Here is a 19,959-nt window from a genome sequence, read left to right as displayed (position 1 = left end):
TATTTTGTATTAACAACGTGCTGTACTTGTAAGCAGAATCGAGACGCGACAGTCAGAAAGAAATGTCTCTGTCCAGCAGATGTTAATGCGCCACTATAAACCCGGCTGTGGTAAATCTGCCTGAATCTGTACCTTACAGCGCATGTGTTGCGTGATTAGTATCACGTGTGTTATTGTGGTTATGTGACAGTAAATCATAATGTGTATATGTATATATGTGCTCTGAGGAAGATAAGTCGAAACGCGTAAGCATTATGATGTTCACTTTTTCTCTAATAAATAATTTTTGAGACATCGGTGAATATGGACTGTTTTTAGACGGGAGCTGCTGTCCATTCTTGACCGGATAATTGTTCTATATCCCTGGGATAAGGCACCCCGCCTTTAAGATTTATTAAAATTATTGTAACGCCAGCTATTGTTAAACTATATATATATATATATATATATATATATATATATATATATATATATACACACACATACACATACAAACGTATATTTATCCCATAACAACATAACACACGTAATAGTAATCACACAACACTTGTGCTGTAATGTGTTGCATTCTGCATATATTTACCATGACAGCTTGCATGTAGGATTTGTTAGTTTTGCTTATTGAAGGAATAACGAAATACTTGTAGTTTGAATGTCTTTGGTCTTATTTTGTGGCTTGATTGGATAAAAACAAGATATATCGTGTATCGCCCAAACTTCTAAAAATATCGAAATATTATTTTTAAGTCATATCGCCCAGCCCTATAGCACCACATGGGGAAGCAGAATGCCCTGATTCTACAACTTGCTCTTTAAATTCCTTGAATTTGAAAGCAGCAATGATTATAGCAGCTGAATGGGATTTTATTTGAAGCTTTTTGTAGTTGTTGACTTGCATCTGGTACCATACTCACTGTGGTGGCACAGTTAATGTCCTTCCACACTATTGCTTCCCTGGAGAGATCCGACACCTCGAAGAGATTGTCCACTATGACTTCCCCAATCATGTCGTGACTGGTGAACCGGTCAAAGTCGTACACACTGAAGTGCAGCTTCCGGTTACACAACTGATCGTACGCAACGGGAAACTGGAAGGTCTCGTCAAAGATGGGATTGAGGGTTTTTCGGTGAACCCGAGTCTGAAATTTCTTTTTCCGGTCCGGAAGCAGGTACATCTTGACATAAGGGTCCGACGTGCCCGTGAAATCCTTGGCTGGCAGTTCCAACGCTTTGACGATTTTAACAATGAGCATCTCGTTCTCATAGTCGTACTGCAGAGCAAAGTTCAGTTTTCCGCAAGTCTGAACGTTCTCCTTATTGTCGTCCTCCGAATCCACGGACTTTTGTTTGTAAAGTTCTGGCTTTATTCGCCCAATGCTGGTAGAGGTTGATCTTCTTTGCAAACTGCCCATGCTAAAATCCACACTGGACACATGCATCTGCCGAGGCAAATGTCTCCGGAAGGAGTTATGCCTATCAAAAAGACAGATAAGAATATTACATTGATCATTAGATAGAAACTGCACCTACTTAGAACAAGAGTCTGGTGCTTAATCTTTGGCAATTTCCTCATTTCTGAAAACACATTTAGATTAAGTTTTGCTGCACTTCTGTCAAGCCAAAAATGTTATATTAAGAAAATAAAATATAAACTATTACATTTGGTAATTTCATTATATGCTTCATACATGAATCATTTAATCACCACACACTGCAAAATATTGTATTGCTAATTCAATTAGGAAGTACTATGCTAGTTTGTTACTTGCCCCCAGTTTAAATTGCTGAATTAGAGTTGAATATCTCATGTTAGTTTTTAATGCATTATATTCTGAAACTTGCAATAATATACACCTCATTAAAGCAATTGGTGGAAATGCAGCCATTTTTATTTTCTTCCCATTTGTTAATGACAGTCAGCCTTTTCAGAAACCCCAGGCTTTTTATTTAGCCTGCCTGTTTCCTAGCAACTAACACTGGTTTTCACTAACTCTTGGAGGCAATGTCTTAAGCCATTCATTATATTATGTCTAATGGTTAAAATACAGAACACTGAATTAGAACTAGAAAGCAGGCAAATGCCTCAATTAGCAAAGCTGGCACCCCTTCTGTAAAACTTGACCCTGATGTTAAACACCATGTACATGGCAATACATCCTTGTTTTGTCAAATTAGAAAACAAAACTTGTGTGCATAGGATGTCTTTACACGTTTATATAAACTAGAATACTGCTAACAATCTGGTATGCAATTACAGAGAGAAGGTATGCTTTCTCAGATTTTCTATGAAAACCATTAGGTTGTCTGCACCTCATGACTACTCTCAATGGCTTTCAGTGTACTAGTACATTAATGATTGCAACTTGTTTCTTGAAATACATCTGCTAAGGCATCAGGTCCTGTGAACGGTGTGACCAGTACATTGTTTGACTGAGGTATGTACCACTCTATAATTAGAACTTTCGCTTTTCAGTTTTTAATTCTCCCCTTCTGTAGATCTATACAATTGCTTTATATAAAAACATTTGCATTTAGAAATCACATGCAGTGCCAGTAACCTTTTCTCCTCTGCAAGTCACTCAAGAAGTAACAGGAAGATCTTAAATTTCAGGTGTTCCATTCTTACATTAGCAATCCCAATGGCTGTCTTATATACCCAGTTTTATTTGGATGTGGGTCCATCAATCAGTTACAATTTGGGGCTCTTTAAACCGCAACATAGCACATAACCCCCGAGCTAAACTAAAGGTCAATAATGGTTGCTTACTGGAGACAAAATGCAGCTGTTTCCTTGGTCCCATTGCATCTGAAAATTCAATGGCACATCAGTTCCACTTAGCCAGGTTTCTAATTACACGGCGCTCGTTAAATACCGAGTCACAGAAACAAATAGACAAATAACGGATTGTTTAATTATGGGGGTAGTTTACTACTGTTGCCATGGCAGCACAATTCACTTACTTTTTATAGGACCTCTGGTATTAACATGATTATAGGGATCATGCAAATGAAGCTGCTTTTCTTATTACCATATACTTAGAAACCAATAATGCCTTCCTTTGCTTGACATTTTGGACATGACACCATAAAAAGAGAACTGAAAAGATGCTATTCTGATGACCAGACTTGATATTATGTACATAAAAAAAGAAAGTCAAGCTACATATGCCACATACAACCATAACTTCAGAGTGCTAAGTTTTTAGGTTTGCTGTACCTAAAGATAAAGTGATGCGATACTACGACGAAACAGACATCATGCTTCACAGTAGGTATGATTAACTAGTCAATAAAGGTTTCCACCCCCACAGGCATACTTTGCTCCCTCTTTTCAAAACCATTTAATTGAAGACTATGAGGGGTGGGGAAGCATCAAACTTTGTAAGTTTAGTTTAATTTCAATAATTTACCTGCTGTAATTGTTGCATACCACAATTGTCCATATATGCAACTCAATTCCTTAAGCTTTGCGTCATGCTCTTTCAGTGTATTGTAAAATTCACAGGATGATTGTCTTGCAATCAAATTCTGTGGTAATTTATCATTATTCAGGAGGCAATTACTAAGACAATTGGAAATGTATACCAATAATTACTGACCCAATACATTACCGTTGTTTGATGAGGTATATAATGCAGCTGCATGAATACTTTGGTCCAGACGTGACATTGCTTCTTACCAAGTAATTTTGAAGAACATGGTAAACATTATTTTCACTCTACAAGCCTATAATGTAAACCAAAGGGGTTGATTGGAGGAAAAGGACTAAGTGTACCATCTGATAATACAATATGCTGCATTCCCACAAGTGCTTTGTGAATTGACACACTTAAAGCACTTTGGGATCCTTTGGGATAAAGTGTTACTGCAAGATCAATGTACAACACATTTAGGGAAACAATCCAATTCTGACCATTTTATTCAAAAAACATGAAGATGTAAAGACCATTCTTAGAGTTTGGAAGATTATCACATAACAATACAGTCTACACATCTATAGAAAATGGAAAATAAATGTTTTGTTGCTTCATAACTAAGCAAAACCATGAACTACATAGCAGCTTTAGTCAAATCATTTGAAGTCAGCAATTAAAAAATGCACATGCATGTGATTGGCAATTGAATTTACAGTACAGTATGTCTGCAGTGCTTTCAAGTACAATTACTTGTATTACAATAAGAGGAGCTCAAGAGAGTTTGATCAGTTCTATAGAATAAGGTTAAGGCATTTAAATATTTCCACAAATATGTCTAGGGCCTGCAACCCTAGTCTTGGAGGGGACAAATCAAACCAGTTTTACACATCAATCAATTCACAAAGACATTAACAAATTTAATTCTAGTCAACTTTGCAGCCATTTTTGTAACTGTAGTAACCTTGGAGAACATTTGGAAGCAACACATTAATACCCTTTAACTCTACAGGATCAGAGTTCCTTGTAATTGAAGAAGTGACTTGCATAATTCATCAGTAACCAACACGTGTTCCCAGTCCTTAGAAACTGGCACTTTACGAGAGTGACCTACATAACTAGCAGGATTTGGGCTCTCCAGGACTAAGGTTGGAAACCACCATCTAATGCTTTCATCGAGACTAATAATGTACACTCATTTTAAAAAGGTCACCACAAGCTGTATAATGTTCAGTAGTAGTTTCGACTCAGGGCTGAATTACCTGGATGATGAGGTAGGTTCAGTGATCTGCCTCTGGATTCTGGCATGCTTAATGAGGTGTTCCTTCAAAGCACTCTGCACCTCAGCTGGGATATCTGGAGAGGTCTGGCTAATCTTCATTGCAGCCTCCAGAAGCTTCACTGAGCTCTTCCCATTTTCTTTGATCTCCTTTTTTTCCTCGGTTTCCACCACCTCTGGAGGGGCGCTGGGGATAGTCTGAGGGACGTTATTGGCATGAGAGGTGAGAGCTTTGTTCCTCCAGCACGGCCAACAGAGCTTCCAAAAGACAAAGAGAGAGACTACCAAAAGGGCAAGCCCACAGAAACTGACGACTACAGCAAGGAGACTGACCGAGATATCTACAAACAACCAGAGTGTAATAGTAAGCAACCAGCATGACAGACAAACACAGAAGAGAGAGAAAGAGAGAGAGAAAAGTAGTTGTGAGAAAGAAAATGCTTCAGATATTAAAAGTAAGCAATATCAGCATGCAATGCAGTAAAGTTAAAAGGGGCTTTAGTTTTAGTTATTTTTGCATGGAATTTGCCAGTAACAAGAGCCTTCTAAAATAATACAATTGTATCCCAAATGCTATAAACATTATTGAACAAATATTTTAACAATTCAAGATGTTCCATTTAAACAATTTTATTTAACATTGTCTGTACCACAAACTACATAAGAGGAAAGGTATTTTACAGTTGTTTTTTGTATTACATAATTAAATATCAAACAGTTCTGGTTTCAAATGATAGCATACTCAAATGCCATGGTTTGTAACATTAATAAAACAAAAATATACTGGGACTCTTTGCAAAGCCCAAGTAAAATAAAAGTAAAACAAAAAGGCTGTATCAAAACAATATAAAATAGTCAATAAAGTAGACAAGGTTGTTTAAGCACACACATTATATATACATGTTTATACAAGTAAGGTGTAAAACAAAATTTTATAGTATTTTGGAGCCTTTTACAATACATTTAAATACTGGTTTACAATTAAGTAAGTGTGTTGGTTATTGCAGACTTCTGTATTCAAATTTCATCCTAAACTGTAGTGACCATGAATAGATATTGTCCTGCTAAAACAAAGAAATCAAACATCTCCCATCAGTGAATTGGATTACATATTTGGCCAAGGGAACATGTAAATGTCAACAAAATATTTATTATGCATGGGAAGAATGAACTATAGATAGTTTACTGGTGAAATGTATGGAGTACTTATAACCATTAACTGGATGTACTGAAAAGGCTTAAAATTTAACAAAATATAACTACCTAAACTGTCTATGCTTCTCAATCTGTCAATATGTACAGTAATCTGCAGTTACAAGGGGGTCAAGTCATTAAACTATTATATATACACAAACAAACTTTTAATGAGGCAATAAACTTTCCCTACGGTGAACACTACTGTTGTCCAATGGTTGTGAAGACTAAATTATCACCAGCAAGCAAGAATCACTGGAGGGAAAACCTCCAGTGGAAAACCCTCCGCAAATTCAGACAATACACATACCTAACTATCCACCAGTCACAGTAATGCATCACAGTACTAATATATTAAATATAATAAAGAGCTTATTGTAATGCAGTGGTGTGAACACTCATGGAGAGTAAAATGGTCTGGTTACACAAGATGTAAAGACGGGTGACAAGTTAAAGGAAAAACCAACATCAACACCAACAGTGTCTCAGTAAGGTGTTGGGCCACCACCAGCCGCCAGAACAGCTTCAATGTGCCTTAACAGATTCTGCGAGTCTCTGGAACTCTACTGGAGGGATGGAATACCATTCTTCCAAAAGATATTCCCTCATTTGGCGTTTTGATGATGGTGGTGGAGAGTGCTGTCTAACACATCGGTCCAAAATCCAAAACAAAGGCGTCCAATTGAACGGAGATCTGGTGACTGCGAAGGCCATAGCATATGATTCACATCAGTGATCCCCCGTGCCCTGTGGATGGAGGCATTGTCATCCTGGAAGAGATCACTCCCATCAGGATAGAAAGGTTTCACCATAGGATAAAGGTAATCACTCTGTAATGATTTGCAGCGACCCTTCCCAAGTGGACCCAAACCATGCCAAGAAAATGCCCCCCACAGCATAACATAGCCTCCGGACCCCCTCACTGTAGGGATCAAGCAGTCAGGCCTGTACCATTCTCTGGGTGTCGCCACACATGCACTCGCCCACTTGTCGAGAACACTAGCCAGTTGAGCACCGTTTGTGCCCCAATAATGACCACTCTTTCAAAGTCACAAAGATCTTTTCCTCTTGCCATCTTGATCCAAAATCGAGGTCAACTGGGCCTGCTCAGCATTTTTATACATGCCACAGAGCGTGATAGGATGTTAATGCTTAATTGTATCATGCAGTACACCTCTTTGGGGGCATCTACATTCGTTCTGTTCCTCCACTCATTTATTCAGGTTTTTCCTTTCATTTGTCACCTGTCTGTATTTTGCATGTGTTGGTTTAATGTGCAAATATGTTTATTTGTAGATCATTACACAGCTGGTATATTTTCATGCATGCTGGGTACATTTAGTTACTAGAAAATGTATATGAACATTTTCGAAGTCTGATAAAGGAGAGCAAGATTGACAGATGATTACAGCACTGATGCATTTAAAATATTAAAATTTCTAATACAAATATTTGTATTCATATATAGGTATTGCATACATTATTCAGTTCACAACTGCTATGAAGTTACAAAAGGTGTTGATACTGGCTGAACCTGACATATTAAATATGAATTATAGATGTTCTCAAAAAGAAGAAAAATTCAACTTACAAGTCTCAAAATGAATATTTTTAGTGCCATGAAACTTGTGTGTATATATACACACAAACACACACATTAATTAAAAACAGTGGACAAATCTGAGTTCTTGTTTATGAAAACCAATCTGAATCCTATAGAACAGAATAATTATTATCTTAGATTATCTTAGAGTGACCATGTGATGTGAAGTAACAGACACAGCATTGCCTTACAGGAGGAACTGCCACATCCTTTTAAGTGTAGCATCCCCTAACCAGACATTACAGCTAACTCTCCGATTGAACATGAATTGTTATTTTTGTGTGTCTATGTGTACACATTGTGTTTATTAGTATAGACTGTTACATTACATTCAGCGCAATGTTCCAGCATCCCTTCTTAAATTGGTAGTCCTTTCCAGCTGGGAGTAGCTGGACCGGTTAACTTGTCTCATTGGTTATTTGGCGGATTAAAAAATGCTTGTGGAAATGAGGGTGCAGTAGTATTCAGTGAACGAGGCATTAGACGTTCTCATCATGAAGCAAAACTCTTAAACTCAAGATGAAAGAACTATCCGAACTCGATAAGGAAATCACATTTATTATAATTGTTTTCTGCAGTATACCAAAATTAAGTTATGCAGAGTAGAGTACACAACACAGAATCTAAGGATGAGATGAATGCACACCAGCCAAAACAATCTTGTTTTTCATTCTAGGTTTTTTCTCTAGTATTGTATAATGGACATTTCCAAAACACACAACAAGCTCTGAAAACCCAATAAAATTGCTCCCATACAGTTTAAATGAATAGGAATATTTGCTATAAAGGTTTTCCAACTATATACTACTATGCTGTCAATATTAGTAGCGTCTGAGCTCTCCATCCAAGCTCTATGATGTACAAGTTAATAGCTCATCAGCTTGAAAACATCTACAAAATAAGACCATAACCTACAGATTCAACCCTCTGAAGATCCATTTCACTTGCTGCTAATGTTTACTTTGTGTGCCACAGCCAAAATATTGTTCACATACTGCAGAGATTGTTCAGACTGCTCTTGAAACAGTCATGGCATGCCATCCGTTGTTTCAGTTTAATAAAAACTTGGATATAGTGCACTAAAAGCTATTTCAGGTACCATCAATCTCAAACATCACATGCATTTTTCATACTGACTCTAAGGGGATTCTCAAAGCAGTTTAGCATTGTATAGGTTAAGAGTACTAATACCAGATTATGCAAGCCCAGCTCTGCTCTAGAAATGTCATTGCTTTTGTCTTTACAGTGGTATAATTACACGAATCACTCAAAGCAAAGAAATGCATTGAAGAAAACATCTTCAGCTGCTAGGATTCAATAGTGGTGTGTTCAGATACATGATGAATTAAATTAGGAGCTTTGGTTTTTAATATTAAAAAAATACACAGATCTGACTTTAATCTTAATAACATCTTGATCGTTTCAAATACGATGGCAGCCAGATCAGTTTTAAGTCAAGTTTAAATGGGAATGGATGTATCGCTCCCCATTACTGTTGCATTCTAGTTAAGCCTGAACGAAAATGGGGAAAGGAAAATAAATCCATTGGATTATAGCTGAATAAAACAAATTTGCAGTGGTCTTTGATTCAGTTACTGGGATTACAGGAAAATACCCATGGTGTCATACAATGAAGTTTAACCATATGAGTAAAGTTATTAGATGCATTGTCTGCAAATTAACCATTAGTATAGTTGTGACACAGAAACTACCATGCCTTCCTGTGTGTAGCTAGACTATATTTTTTATACATTAATAATTACAACTACTGAATAGAGTTGGTAATATTCAATGACCTCTACTAAAATCATAGAAAACTAAATATAAAACACTCCACAGATAGTACTGTTTTTAGCTAGTTTTAGACCATTCCATATACACACACACACACACACACACACACTTATTTTTAAATGGGATTTAATTCTCAGTCTTATATCTTAAGTACCACCAGGATGAGTGATTAAAAGGACATTTGCTTATTGGACATGTATTATTGCCATGGCAACACACATACCCCTTTTTAACTTCTAATAAGTCTCACATGGTTTAAAAATGTCTCTTCGGTTGATTAAATCACAGACCAAGAGTTACTCAGGGCCATGTCAAAGCTATGATGGCCATCCAGGAATCTTGCAAACGGGAGCAGGTGGCTTGATTGCACTTCGGCAAGCAATATAAATGTAGTGAACCCACTCACAATATCTGAAAAGCATCCCTCTGCTCATCACAAAAAACATCCAATCAGCAGGTCTCATTGGTACACCCACCTCACTGTTTTGCCATTAGCTCCACTTGGTAGTCTCATTCAATGCTAATTGGTCACAATCTGCTAAAGAAACTAGTACAATTTAACTTCAGACAAGGTCTCACAGGTGCTTACACCAGAACATGGCATCCTTGAGCTTTAAACAGGTATGCCCTGTATGCACTGTTGAAAGGCAAGCTTCTGCCATAGATGTCTTACACCTCACATTTTCTTTGAAGTCTTACCTAACCAGCACAGTGTGCACACAATTGGCAAAGTGGTAACTGGTAGGGGCTGTTACACAGTCCTACCACACAGTCGATACAATCTATCAAACACTCATTAGGAAATGTGTAACACCAGTATTCTACTCTCACACCCTCCCCCCACCAATTTATGAGATGTGCGATGCCCTGGCCACCACTAATAACAATTTTCAGGAGTACAGGACATATCCACACAGGGCGAGGTCCAATTCTTTCATAGGCTTGATTTCCACTACAAGCCTGGTTGCCTCTCTGCTGTGGCTGATTGATTAACGGACTGACATTCAGGTTATGCCTTTCCATAAAAGCCAACAGCATGGCACGTGGCAGGGTAACACTAATTTAGCCCGTGGTTTTACAACTCTGAAGCCTGATCACATCCGATGTATGAAAGTAAGCATGGCAGTGACAGGGGAATACATTAGAACACCAGAAAAATGACAAGAGCCCGCTGGCCCTTCTGGTTCATTTTGTTTCAAGTAGACAAATAGACACCTGAAATCCACCCAGACCATTCTTACAGGAACCCAAAGAGTCAGGTTTAGTTTTATTGCTTTTGTCCAGTCCCACACCACTTTTAGATGCAAGGAAATTGATCCCACTTCTGAATGTGTCCCATTTTCATGGTTGAGTTTGAAACACTCCTTGGTGCTGACCACCCTATCAAGGATTTGGAACACCTAGTGCTGTTGCCAACTGTAGGTGGCACAGTTCACAGCACCCCAGGAAATCCATACCCATGCCAGAGTACAGGTCAAGGGTCAGTGCTGCCATCTCTCGGATTAGACTTTAAAAAGAGGGTCCGATTGCTTGCGCTCTCTAGAGACTGGATGACATTGTTCCAAAGGGCAGGCATTTTTCACCATAGTCCTGGTCTAACACCCAGTCACTCCCATCCTGCATTTTTGAAATTTCACTAGTTTAAATGACCAAGTAGTCTTCATCGTAGCTACTACTGAAGGGAGCAGCAAGCCGCAAAGTGATATCACACGTCTCCCCAGAGTGCCACCTATTGACTCCAAAGGTGGACAGAATTTCAAGGGTCTTCCTACCTTAGTGTTATGGGGATTCTTTGGGATAAAAAACGCCATATACATTATATAAATGTATTACTAATGTGGCATAATTGTAAGTAAGTAGTGCAAATACATATCAGCAAGATGTGCATCTACAAGTCATACTCAAACGCAGCCATGTCTTAAATAAAATGATGCATCCTTGACAAGTTTATTGAAGCATTTCTGGAAAATGTCATATTTCTATTGCAAAGTAAATGCGTTTCTTTGTAGATCACAGCTATCTTAATCTCATGGTGATTGATCCATCATTAATTTGCTTTCACTTCCAACATGTTTTAAAATTCCATTTGTCCTCAATTACGGAGCGAAGGAGAAGACATGAGTGGCACCTAAATTGCCCCTTGTTTCTTGCACATTTTATTTCCTGGCTAGATTCTTCTATTCAATTGAAATGCTTTTTCATTACAAATGAAAACCAAATGTGACTAACTCTGGCTATTAAACACAATTAAAGAAAATATGTCTAATAAATCCATATATGCACACACTACAAAACATTTAATTCACAGGGTGACAGTATGAGTACCAACATATATACAGAATACACACCTTGCAAAACATTGTTTTACTTGCTGATTTTAATAATGAAACAAAACAAAAACATTACATTATACATGCAATTTATAGAATCGGTGCTTTATGAGCAAACTAATAAATCGAGGTTAATATTGATTATATTTAATCCTGCAGCTCCTACTTGCAAATACACACAATGTCTTCAGTTATTCCTGATCATACAACTTCTCTGAATATGAAGGACTGTCGTGTTGGTTTTAAAAGATGCCATTCAGATTAATTACATTGGTAGGTTTGCTTCAAATTAAATTTACATGTGATTATACATTTTGAATGTAGCCTCCTTTGTATATATGTTCTAATTTATATTCTAGAATATAATTTTAAAGCTAGAATGGCTTAACATATTACCAGAACACCAAAAGCAAACGATTCCGCGAATATGGCATAAGTCTATACTTCATCTATACAGTTGCAAGCAACGTTTCTTTTTATGATGCTCACTGCCATGCATTTGTATGAATGAACACGTACATTCATTCAGAGATTTATTTTTTCTCCCTCACTGAGACATAGACGAACATGTCTTGTTGCACATATGCTTTTTCGAAATAAACCTGTGTGTGTGGGAGACATTTCACCGAGTGTCTTAGTCACCAGCCCACACTTGGCCACTGAAGTCATGCCCGTAACACCAGCACGCATTTTGTTCCACTAACCGACTTCAGAAGTCATTCATCTCTTCACATCTATGTAATCTGGAGTATTTTCTCAGCTACGAGTCAAGAAAATTGCTCTGCAAATGTCTTTAAAGCAGCAAGATACTGGTGCGATTATATGAAAGAGCTCGAAGCAGCCTGGATCGCAGCACGGACAGGAATTGCTACAGTGGGAGCCACAGTCAGAAAACCTGTTGAATTACTGGATACAGCTACAGGTGGGAGATCTGCTTTTCTCGAAGCATTTAAACGGCTTGTAAATAAAATGCGATCCATTTGAACGGAATGAGTAACAGCAATTCAACGGGTACAATAAAACCTCCTTTAGTGTGATTTCCAAGAACCGTTTCCAGGAACGCGATGCTATTGCTAAACGCCTGCTACTACTCCGGACGCACCAGAACAATAAAATAAGGTGTATTCATAATAAATCACTTTATTCGTTTTAATAGATACAATATTGCATACTTAATGTTCTATATAACACATACATAAAAGTTCCTAAAAACTGTTTGAGTTGAACTTCTATCAACACAAGGCTGTTGCCATAAATGTGAGGGGCGACAAAATAAATAACAACCTGACGCCCACTCAACCTACTGCACCGTTAGCAGCTTTTACATCCCACACACTTGAGTTCAGTGTGCACTATCAGCAGGTACAGCACTGAAGGAGGGTAAAAAAAGCAGAAAGTAGGGGGGGAAAAAAGCCAAAGACTGGAATCCAATTTACCTGTGGTGCCTTTACCTGGTATGGTTCTCTCCAAGGGGAAAATATCGGAGCATTTTTCCCGATCCACCTGTCCTCCAAGGCAGAGCTCTGTGACAATCTGTAGAGCCTTTTTACACAGGCTGATACCGTCCTCCGTTGCGCTACTCATGTCTTCCCCCTTAAGCCATGGCTCTCTGTTGGATTCGTGAAGACGGGGTTGCTAGAGAGACACCATCTGCGCTACTGCACGAACTGGCGATGCTGTGAGAGAGTGGCAAGCCTGGTGAACACAAGCTTCCTCATGATATTGACCATAGAGCAAGCCTGACTCCCAGAGTGCTCTGGCACAGCTGCTTCTCTTAAACAAAGACCGCTCAGCTCCTCGCAGGCTACCATACCACCACTGTCCAATAGGAATACAGCCTAGGTTGGGAGGGAGACAGGTGCTATTGTTCATTTGTTCGGGGTTTCAAGTGTCCCGCATATAATTTACTTAATTGGAAAGGAAGTAAATCAAATAAATAAAAAGTCAACTTTGAATGATACTTACTTTGCATTAATTCCACTAATAACAACACTACATGACGAAAGTACATTTTCAAGACCCCAGGAGTTTTAAATGGACCATTTTTGTGTGTGATTTTATATACTGTTTTATGCACGTTTTGATTTGTCCATGAATAAAGGGTTGGAAACCATAGCATGCTTAAGATGTCAGGGGCTTTTCGATTTCCAAAAGTTGTATTGCAATAGATGAAAACTGAAAGCTTTTGTGTGACTGACATGGAAATAATACTAATTTCATTTTAAGCTAATTGTGAAAAGAGTGAAAGCTGATTTTTTGTATATATATATATTTCATTAGACTGAAACCACAGAGGGATTCTTTTTTAATACCATACGTTTGTAAGTGTGTAATTAGACACTTTACATGTATTTAGTAATGCTATGTTCTCAAACAATGAAATAATTCTGTTATAAAATGAATTTGAATCCATCTTCATGGAAGAGTGAAAAAGTAATTAGCTACAAAGCATTAGTAATGATATTATACGGGGTCATTTTATTTGAATGCATACACTGGCACTCTTGGTTGCCTAGTTTCCAAAGGTCAGCATTATAGTACCCATATTCTCCTTAAGGAAATCATCATTGATGTTTAATGTTAACATTGATTCTTATGTATTCTTCTTCTTCTTGTTCTTCTTTTTCTTCTTCTTCTTCTTATGCTATTTTTACAATAATCTATCTGTAAGCATGGCCTTATTTTTAATGGCATAATCTTGCATTTGAATATGATTATTAAAAGAAATATAAGGAAATAATTGCCCTGTTTACAGATGCTAGATTATGATGATGATGATGATGATGATGATGTTAGATAGGTATGTAGCCTAATATTAGTTTATTTAATTATTCCATCTCGGAGTACTCTTTGGTAGGATCAGTCGCGAGGCATTGTGGTTGAAATTGAAAGTTATCCAGGCAACGTTTTTTCCACCAGAAACAGCAATGCCTAAACATTAGCCTGTTGATGTTTCTCTAGTGAGATTGGGTTGGTTAAATCATTAGTTTAATCGAGTAATACTTATGATTCAGGAGAGCAACAGTCTTTCAGATATTATACATAACTTAATCCACAATGGCCTGGAGACTGTGGTAATTTAGACCAATTAAGTCAATCATTGATTCAATTAAATGATTCAGAGATCAGGTAAAATTTTATCCAGAAGCCTCTGTGACTCTCAAGGACACTGTTTCTCTCTCAACTCATTTTCCTCCCTCCATCCCCCCCTCTCTCTCTGGTTTAATTATAATGTAATGCTTTACAGCAGGGGTGCACTACTCAATTACTATTAACAAATCTATTTTATTATACTGCTTTTCAGTTGAATGCATAGGCACATGGAAGATCAATATGAACTGGATGTTGCAGGGCCAGAGCAAAACCTTTTGCTGATTAAATAAAAAGTTTTTTTTAGTTTAAAACATGTGAGAAGCACTTTGTCAAATCTTTACTTCACAGTGTTCCCTGATGGCCAAGCTATTCATCGAATTGCAACCAAAAACCCCATATATATTTTAATCATTTGTGTGCTTCCAATGAACATACAGTTTACCCAGGCATTGCCCCCCAAAATATAATAAGCACTTTGAATGAAATATAAAAAGACGGTAGAAGTCACACAAGAAATGTCAGAAATGTTTAAATCTAGAGAAGGACACCATGTGTATGTCAAATTTAAATGCAAAAGTACGAATTTTAGTTATAACCAGTTTTTAATTTAGCACCACCCACTGGCAGTGGAACTGAATAACAACCCAAACTGATATATTTTGTGAGGGGGCTATGTGTGGCATGATATGATCATACAATTGCTTTCTGGGATTACCTGACAAGAAGGTAGAGCATTGTTAATGGAAAACATAAAATAAAATAGGACATCGTCAATATGACCCAAATAAGTACATTTGAACCTAAACTCACAGAGAATGAGCTATGAATCTGTTAAGTTTCACAAATGTAGGTGGACGTTAGAAATTTAACCCGGAACAACAAAAAGAAATGGTATAAAAACAATAGGTTATCGTCATCTTCAGTGAAAACCTAATAAACATAATACATAATGGAATCTGAAGTTATTAAAAATAGCACTAGGATGGTGAAGATGTTAATTTATAATATATAAAATAAAATAATACAAAATTGTATTAGTGTTAATTTTGCATGCAGGGAGTTATTTGAGTTCATATAAGATTAAGTAAAAAAAGGCGTATAGTTATGTTTAAATCTAAGAGGCAAACTTCAGGCTTACAAATAAAGCTATGGGGAGAAGACCGATTTGAATATGTCAGAACAAGTTAATGTTAACAGTATGTTAAAGCTGGGTTTCTTTTGATTTCACGGTTTTCCATTCTACATCTTTGAGGTACAAACCACCTCAGGGAAATATTTACTATGTCTTTACACTGATTCTTTAGAGAATGGCTCCAAGCTTGGGGTCATGGAAGCCATTTGCTTTCTATTCTCTTTATGGTGTGTGTGTGAAGTGAGTGTTCAAAACCCTGGGCATGGAAACAAGAGCGGGCTGTAAAATAAACAAGGATTACAATTACACTTGGCATGCCCTAGAAATCAACTAAGCAGATTTGTTTTGCATCAATTTTTCTCCCACAGATAAGCTGAGACTGTGTGTTATGTTTGTCTACATTTCACAGTTAAAAAAATTAAATAAAAAATTAGCACAAGTGACTCAGAACAAAAATAACTATAATCCTTCTTCTGAAGAAAGAAATCTTTAATTAAGTTATATATTGATTTAATTAAAATGCATATATATATATATATATATATATATATATATATATATATATATACACACACACACACACACACACACACACACACACACATATGTAAATGTAGTTAATTTACTTAATGTATAATGTATACTTTTTTCCAGGTACACTTTATTGAATATTAATTTCTTCCCAACTTGTTGGCTAAATGGAGTTATTTCATGTTCATTCCAACTTTCAATTATTGTTTTAGTAAAGACAGAAAAAATAAAATACACATTAATTTGGTTAGACGTAAAGATGCTCAAAGAAAGCATTTGTAAACTAAAGTCGCCTATGACACAGCTTCCCAAAGTTCAAGACTTTTACATTTACAATATTTTTGTTTATTTAATACATGGTCATGATTTTGTAAAATGCTCAGAGCTATATGCTCTGTACATTTTCCCATATGGATTTGTAGCTGTAATGTGGTCACTTTATCCTAAATATGATAAAAAAATATTATGATTTAATTGAAGCACAATAATGTAGATTTAAATAGCAAAGCAATGTCAGTTGTCAGAATGTCAATTCTGCTAAAATAATAATACATATGAAACATTTACAGTTGTTTTGTACAGGGGTAAAGGAAAGTTAACAAAAGAAATATTAAATACACAGATTGAGAAAATGTTAAAGTTGGTACAACACAAAACTGGATGAAAATGAATATAAAACGGCAATACGCATACACAAAAGATTAAGTACTGATGATATGTGTTGACAACTGCTTATATGGACCTGTTTACGGAGAAAGGTTCAGTGCCATAAAATGAGTCCAATAATAAATGCATATTTTATAAAACGGTTGTTTGTGTTGACCGCAAGAGCAAGGTTAGACCATTTGTTTTGTGAACAATTAAGCTGGATCTTACTGCAGTAAAGCAGTCTGCCAAAAAAGAATCCATTAGTAGTGCTACTCCCATTTCCCACAAAGTGAAACACACATTTTTGTCTTGAAGTATCCTGCAGAACTATAAAAGCACATTTGAAAGTCATATAAAACATTTCCTGTGCATAAAAGCCACTGCACCATTGCTGTCTAATTTGTATCCATTTACATGTCGGCCTGTTTATAGGACTGCATTTTTGGCTTGTTTGTTTGAAACCAACAACTTTCTTTTATGGTGCATTCACAATAAAGAAAACTAAATATTTTGCTCCGAAGAACATACACCCAGGTGTATTTAAATTATAACTGTTCAGAAAAAACTTAAAAGCTTGTTCTTAATCAGTAAATGTATTCAGATTCCAGAAAAATCCAGAAAAAAATGCATTTCAAAAAATTGATTTGCATGTTAATGAGGGAAATAAGTATTTGACCCCTTCGACTTAGTACTTGGTGGCAAAACCCTTGTTGGCAATCACAGAGGTCAGACATTTCTTGTAGTTGGCCACCAGGTTTGCACACATCTCAGGAGGGATTTTGTCCTACTCCTCTTTGCAGATCCTCTCCAAGTCATTAAGGTTTCAAGGGTGACATTTGGCAACTCGAACCTTCAGCTCCCTCCACAGATTTTCTATGGGATTAAGGTCTGGAGACTGGCTAGGCCACTCCAGGACCTTAATGTGCTTCTTCTTGAGACACTCCTTTGTTGCCTTGGATGTGTGTTTTGGGTCATTGTCATGCTGGAATACCCATCCACGACCCATTTTCAATGCCCTGGCTGAGGGAAGGAGGTTCTCACCCAAGATGTGACGGTACATGGCCCCGTCCATCGTCCCTTTGATGCGGTGCAGTTGTCCTGTCCCCTTAGCAGAAAAAAACCCCCAAAGCATAATGTTTCCACCTCCATGTTTGACGGTGGGGATGGTGTTCTTGGGGTCATAGGCAGAATTCCTCCTCCTCCAAACACGGCGAGTTGAGTTGATGCCAAAGAGCTCGATTTTGGTCTCATCTGACCACAGCACTTTCACCCAGTTCTCCTCTGAATCATTCAGATGTTCATTGGCAAACTTCAGACGGGCCTGTACATGTGCTTTCTTGAGCAGGGGGACCTTGCGGGCGCTGCAGGATTTCAGTCCTTCACGGCGTAGTGTGTTATCAATTGTTTTCTTGGTGACTATGGTCCCAGCTGCCTTGAGATCATTAACAAGATCCTCCCGTGTAGTTCTGGGCTGATTCCTCACCGTTCTCATGATCATTGAAACTCCACGAGGTGAAATCTTGCATGGAGCCCCAGACCGAGGGACACTATAGTTATTTTGTGTTTCTTCCATCTGTGAATAATCGCACCAACTGTTGTCAGCTGCTTGGCGATGGTCTTGTAGCCCATTCCAGCCTTGTGTAGGTCTACAATCTTGTCCCTGACATCCTTGGACAGCTCTTTGGTCTTGGCCATGGTGGAGAGTTTGGAATCTGATTGATTGATTCCTTCTGTGGACAGGTGTCTTTTATACAGGTAACAAAATGAGATTAGGAGCACTCCCTTTAAGAGAATGCTCCTAATCTCAGCTCGTTACCTGTATAAAAGACACCTGGGAGCCAGAAATCATGCTGATTGATAGGGGATCAAATACTTATTTCCCTCATTAACATGCAAATCAATTTATAACTTTTTTGAAATGCGTTTTTCTGGATTTTTTTGTTGTTATTCTGTCTCTCACTGTTAAAATACACCTACCATTAAAATTATAGACTGATCATTTCTTTGTCAGTGGGCAAATATACAAAATCAGCAGGGGATCAAATACTTTTTTCTCTCACTATATATATAATGTGGGGTGGGGGAAAACAATGAATTCTATCGAAACAAATTTCCTGAAGTAAAGTGTTGCTGGACTCGAGTCTCATCTTGACATTACATTTTAAAGAGTAAAAGGCTGGGGCTTGTAGAAGCACTATGAATTCAGAACAGTATCTGTAGCGTGTATCTGTTCAACAAACAAACAAATATTGAGACAGCAGTGAGAGTTTATAATAAACATTAACACTTGGTGAGTTCAGCAAAACTGTGGGTGAAAAATAGTGGAGCTTGAAGTGTTTAATGTGTTGTAGCATCATTTGGTGAAATAATTGTTTTAATTTGAACTTATTACACAATGAAAACAATTACTCATTCATCCTTTTCCATGCTTTTTCCATACACAAACAAGTTTAGAAGTACTTTGTGTTCCTCTTCTTCTATTGATATGGAGAAGACATTCAATGAAATAGAATGTGTCAGCTATACATGATAATGTTGTCTGTGCAGTAATCCTGTTGTTAAACTTTACTCATTTAACAAGGATATATACCAAGAATGACAAATACTTTGTTGCTTAGAAATCAGTTAAACAGCATGAAGAATATTCTACAGGAATTGTAGATTATTTTTATCCTCATTCCAGTAGATTTTTTGTTGTCCTGAGAATAAACTCTAAATTAAGACACTGTGCAACCTTTGTGAATCTGGCATAGCATGCCATTCCTCCCTAAAGCATCTCTGTGATACACAGTTGTAAGACACTGTGAATTTTATGAAACATCTAAATTAATTAATTTCAGGCCTTGGGATTGGGATTTTAATGTGCCTATTAAGAATATCATGGTCTTATGTCCGAATGTAGGCTAGATTTAGTTTTTCTGTGTTTTGATTTCAGCCGAAAG

General features: G+C 37.2%; 1 protein-coding gene across 1 annotated transcript in view; it reads right to left on the bottom strand.

Moving 5' to 3' along the window:
• The window catches only part of syt10 (synaptotagmin X), a 33,789-nt gene extending 20,442 nt beyond the window's left edge, over positions 1-13,347 (bottom strand). The window contains exons 1-3 of the mRNA XM_066705438.1: positions 13,050-13,347; positions 4,676-5,033; positions 915-1,473 (exon numbers count right to left, since the gene is read on the bottom strand). Of these exons, the coding sequence (XP_066561535.1) occupies positions 915-1,473; positions 4,676-5,033; positions 13,050-13,197 (1,065 nt within the window). The 5' untranslated portion in view covers positions 13,198-13,347. The remainder of the gene's footprint in view (positions 1-914; positions 1,474-4,675; positions 5,034-13,049) is intronic.
• Positions 13,348-19,959: the final 6,612 nt, after the last annotated feature.

Source organism: Amia ocellicauda, chromosome 5 (assembly GCF_036373705.1).
Source record: "Amia ocellicauda isolate fAmiCal2 chromosome 5, fAmiCal2.hap1, whole genome shotgun sequence".
In the NCBI taxonomy this organism is placed as follows: domain Eukaryota; kingdom Metazoa; phylum Chordata; class Actinopteri; order Amiiformes; family Amiidae; genus Amia; species Amia ocellicauda.
This window is presented reverse-complemented; position numbering and strand designations above follow the sequence as displayed.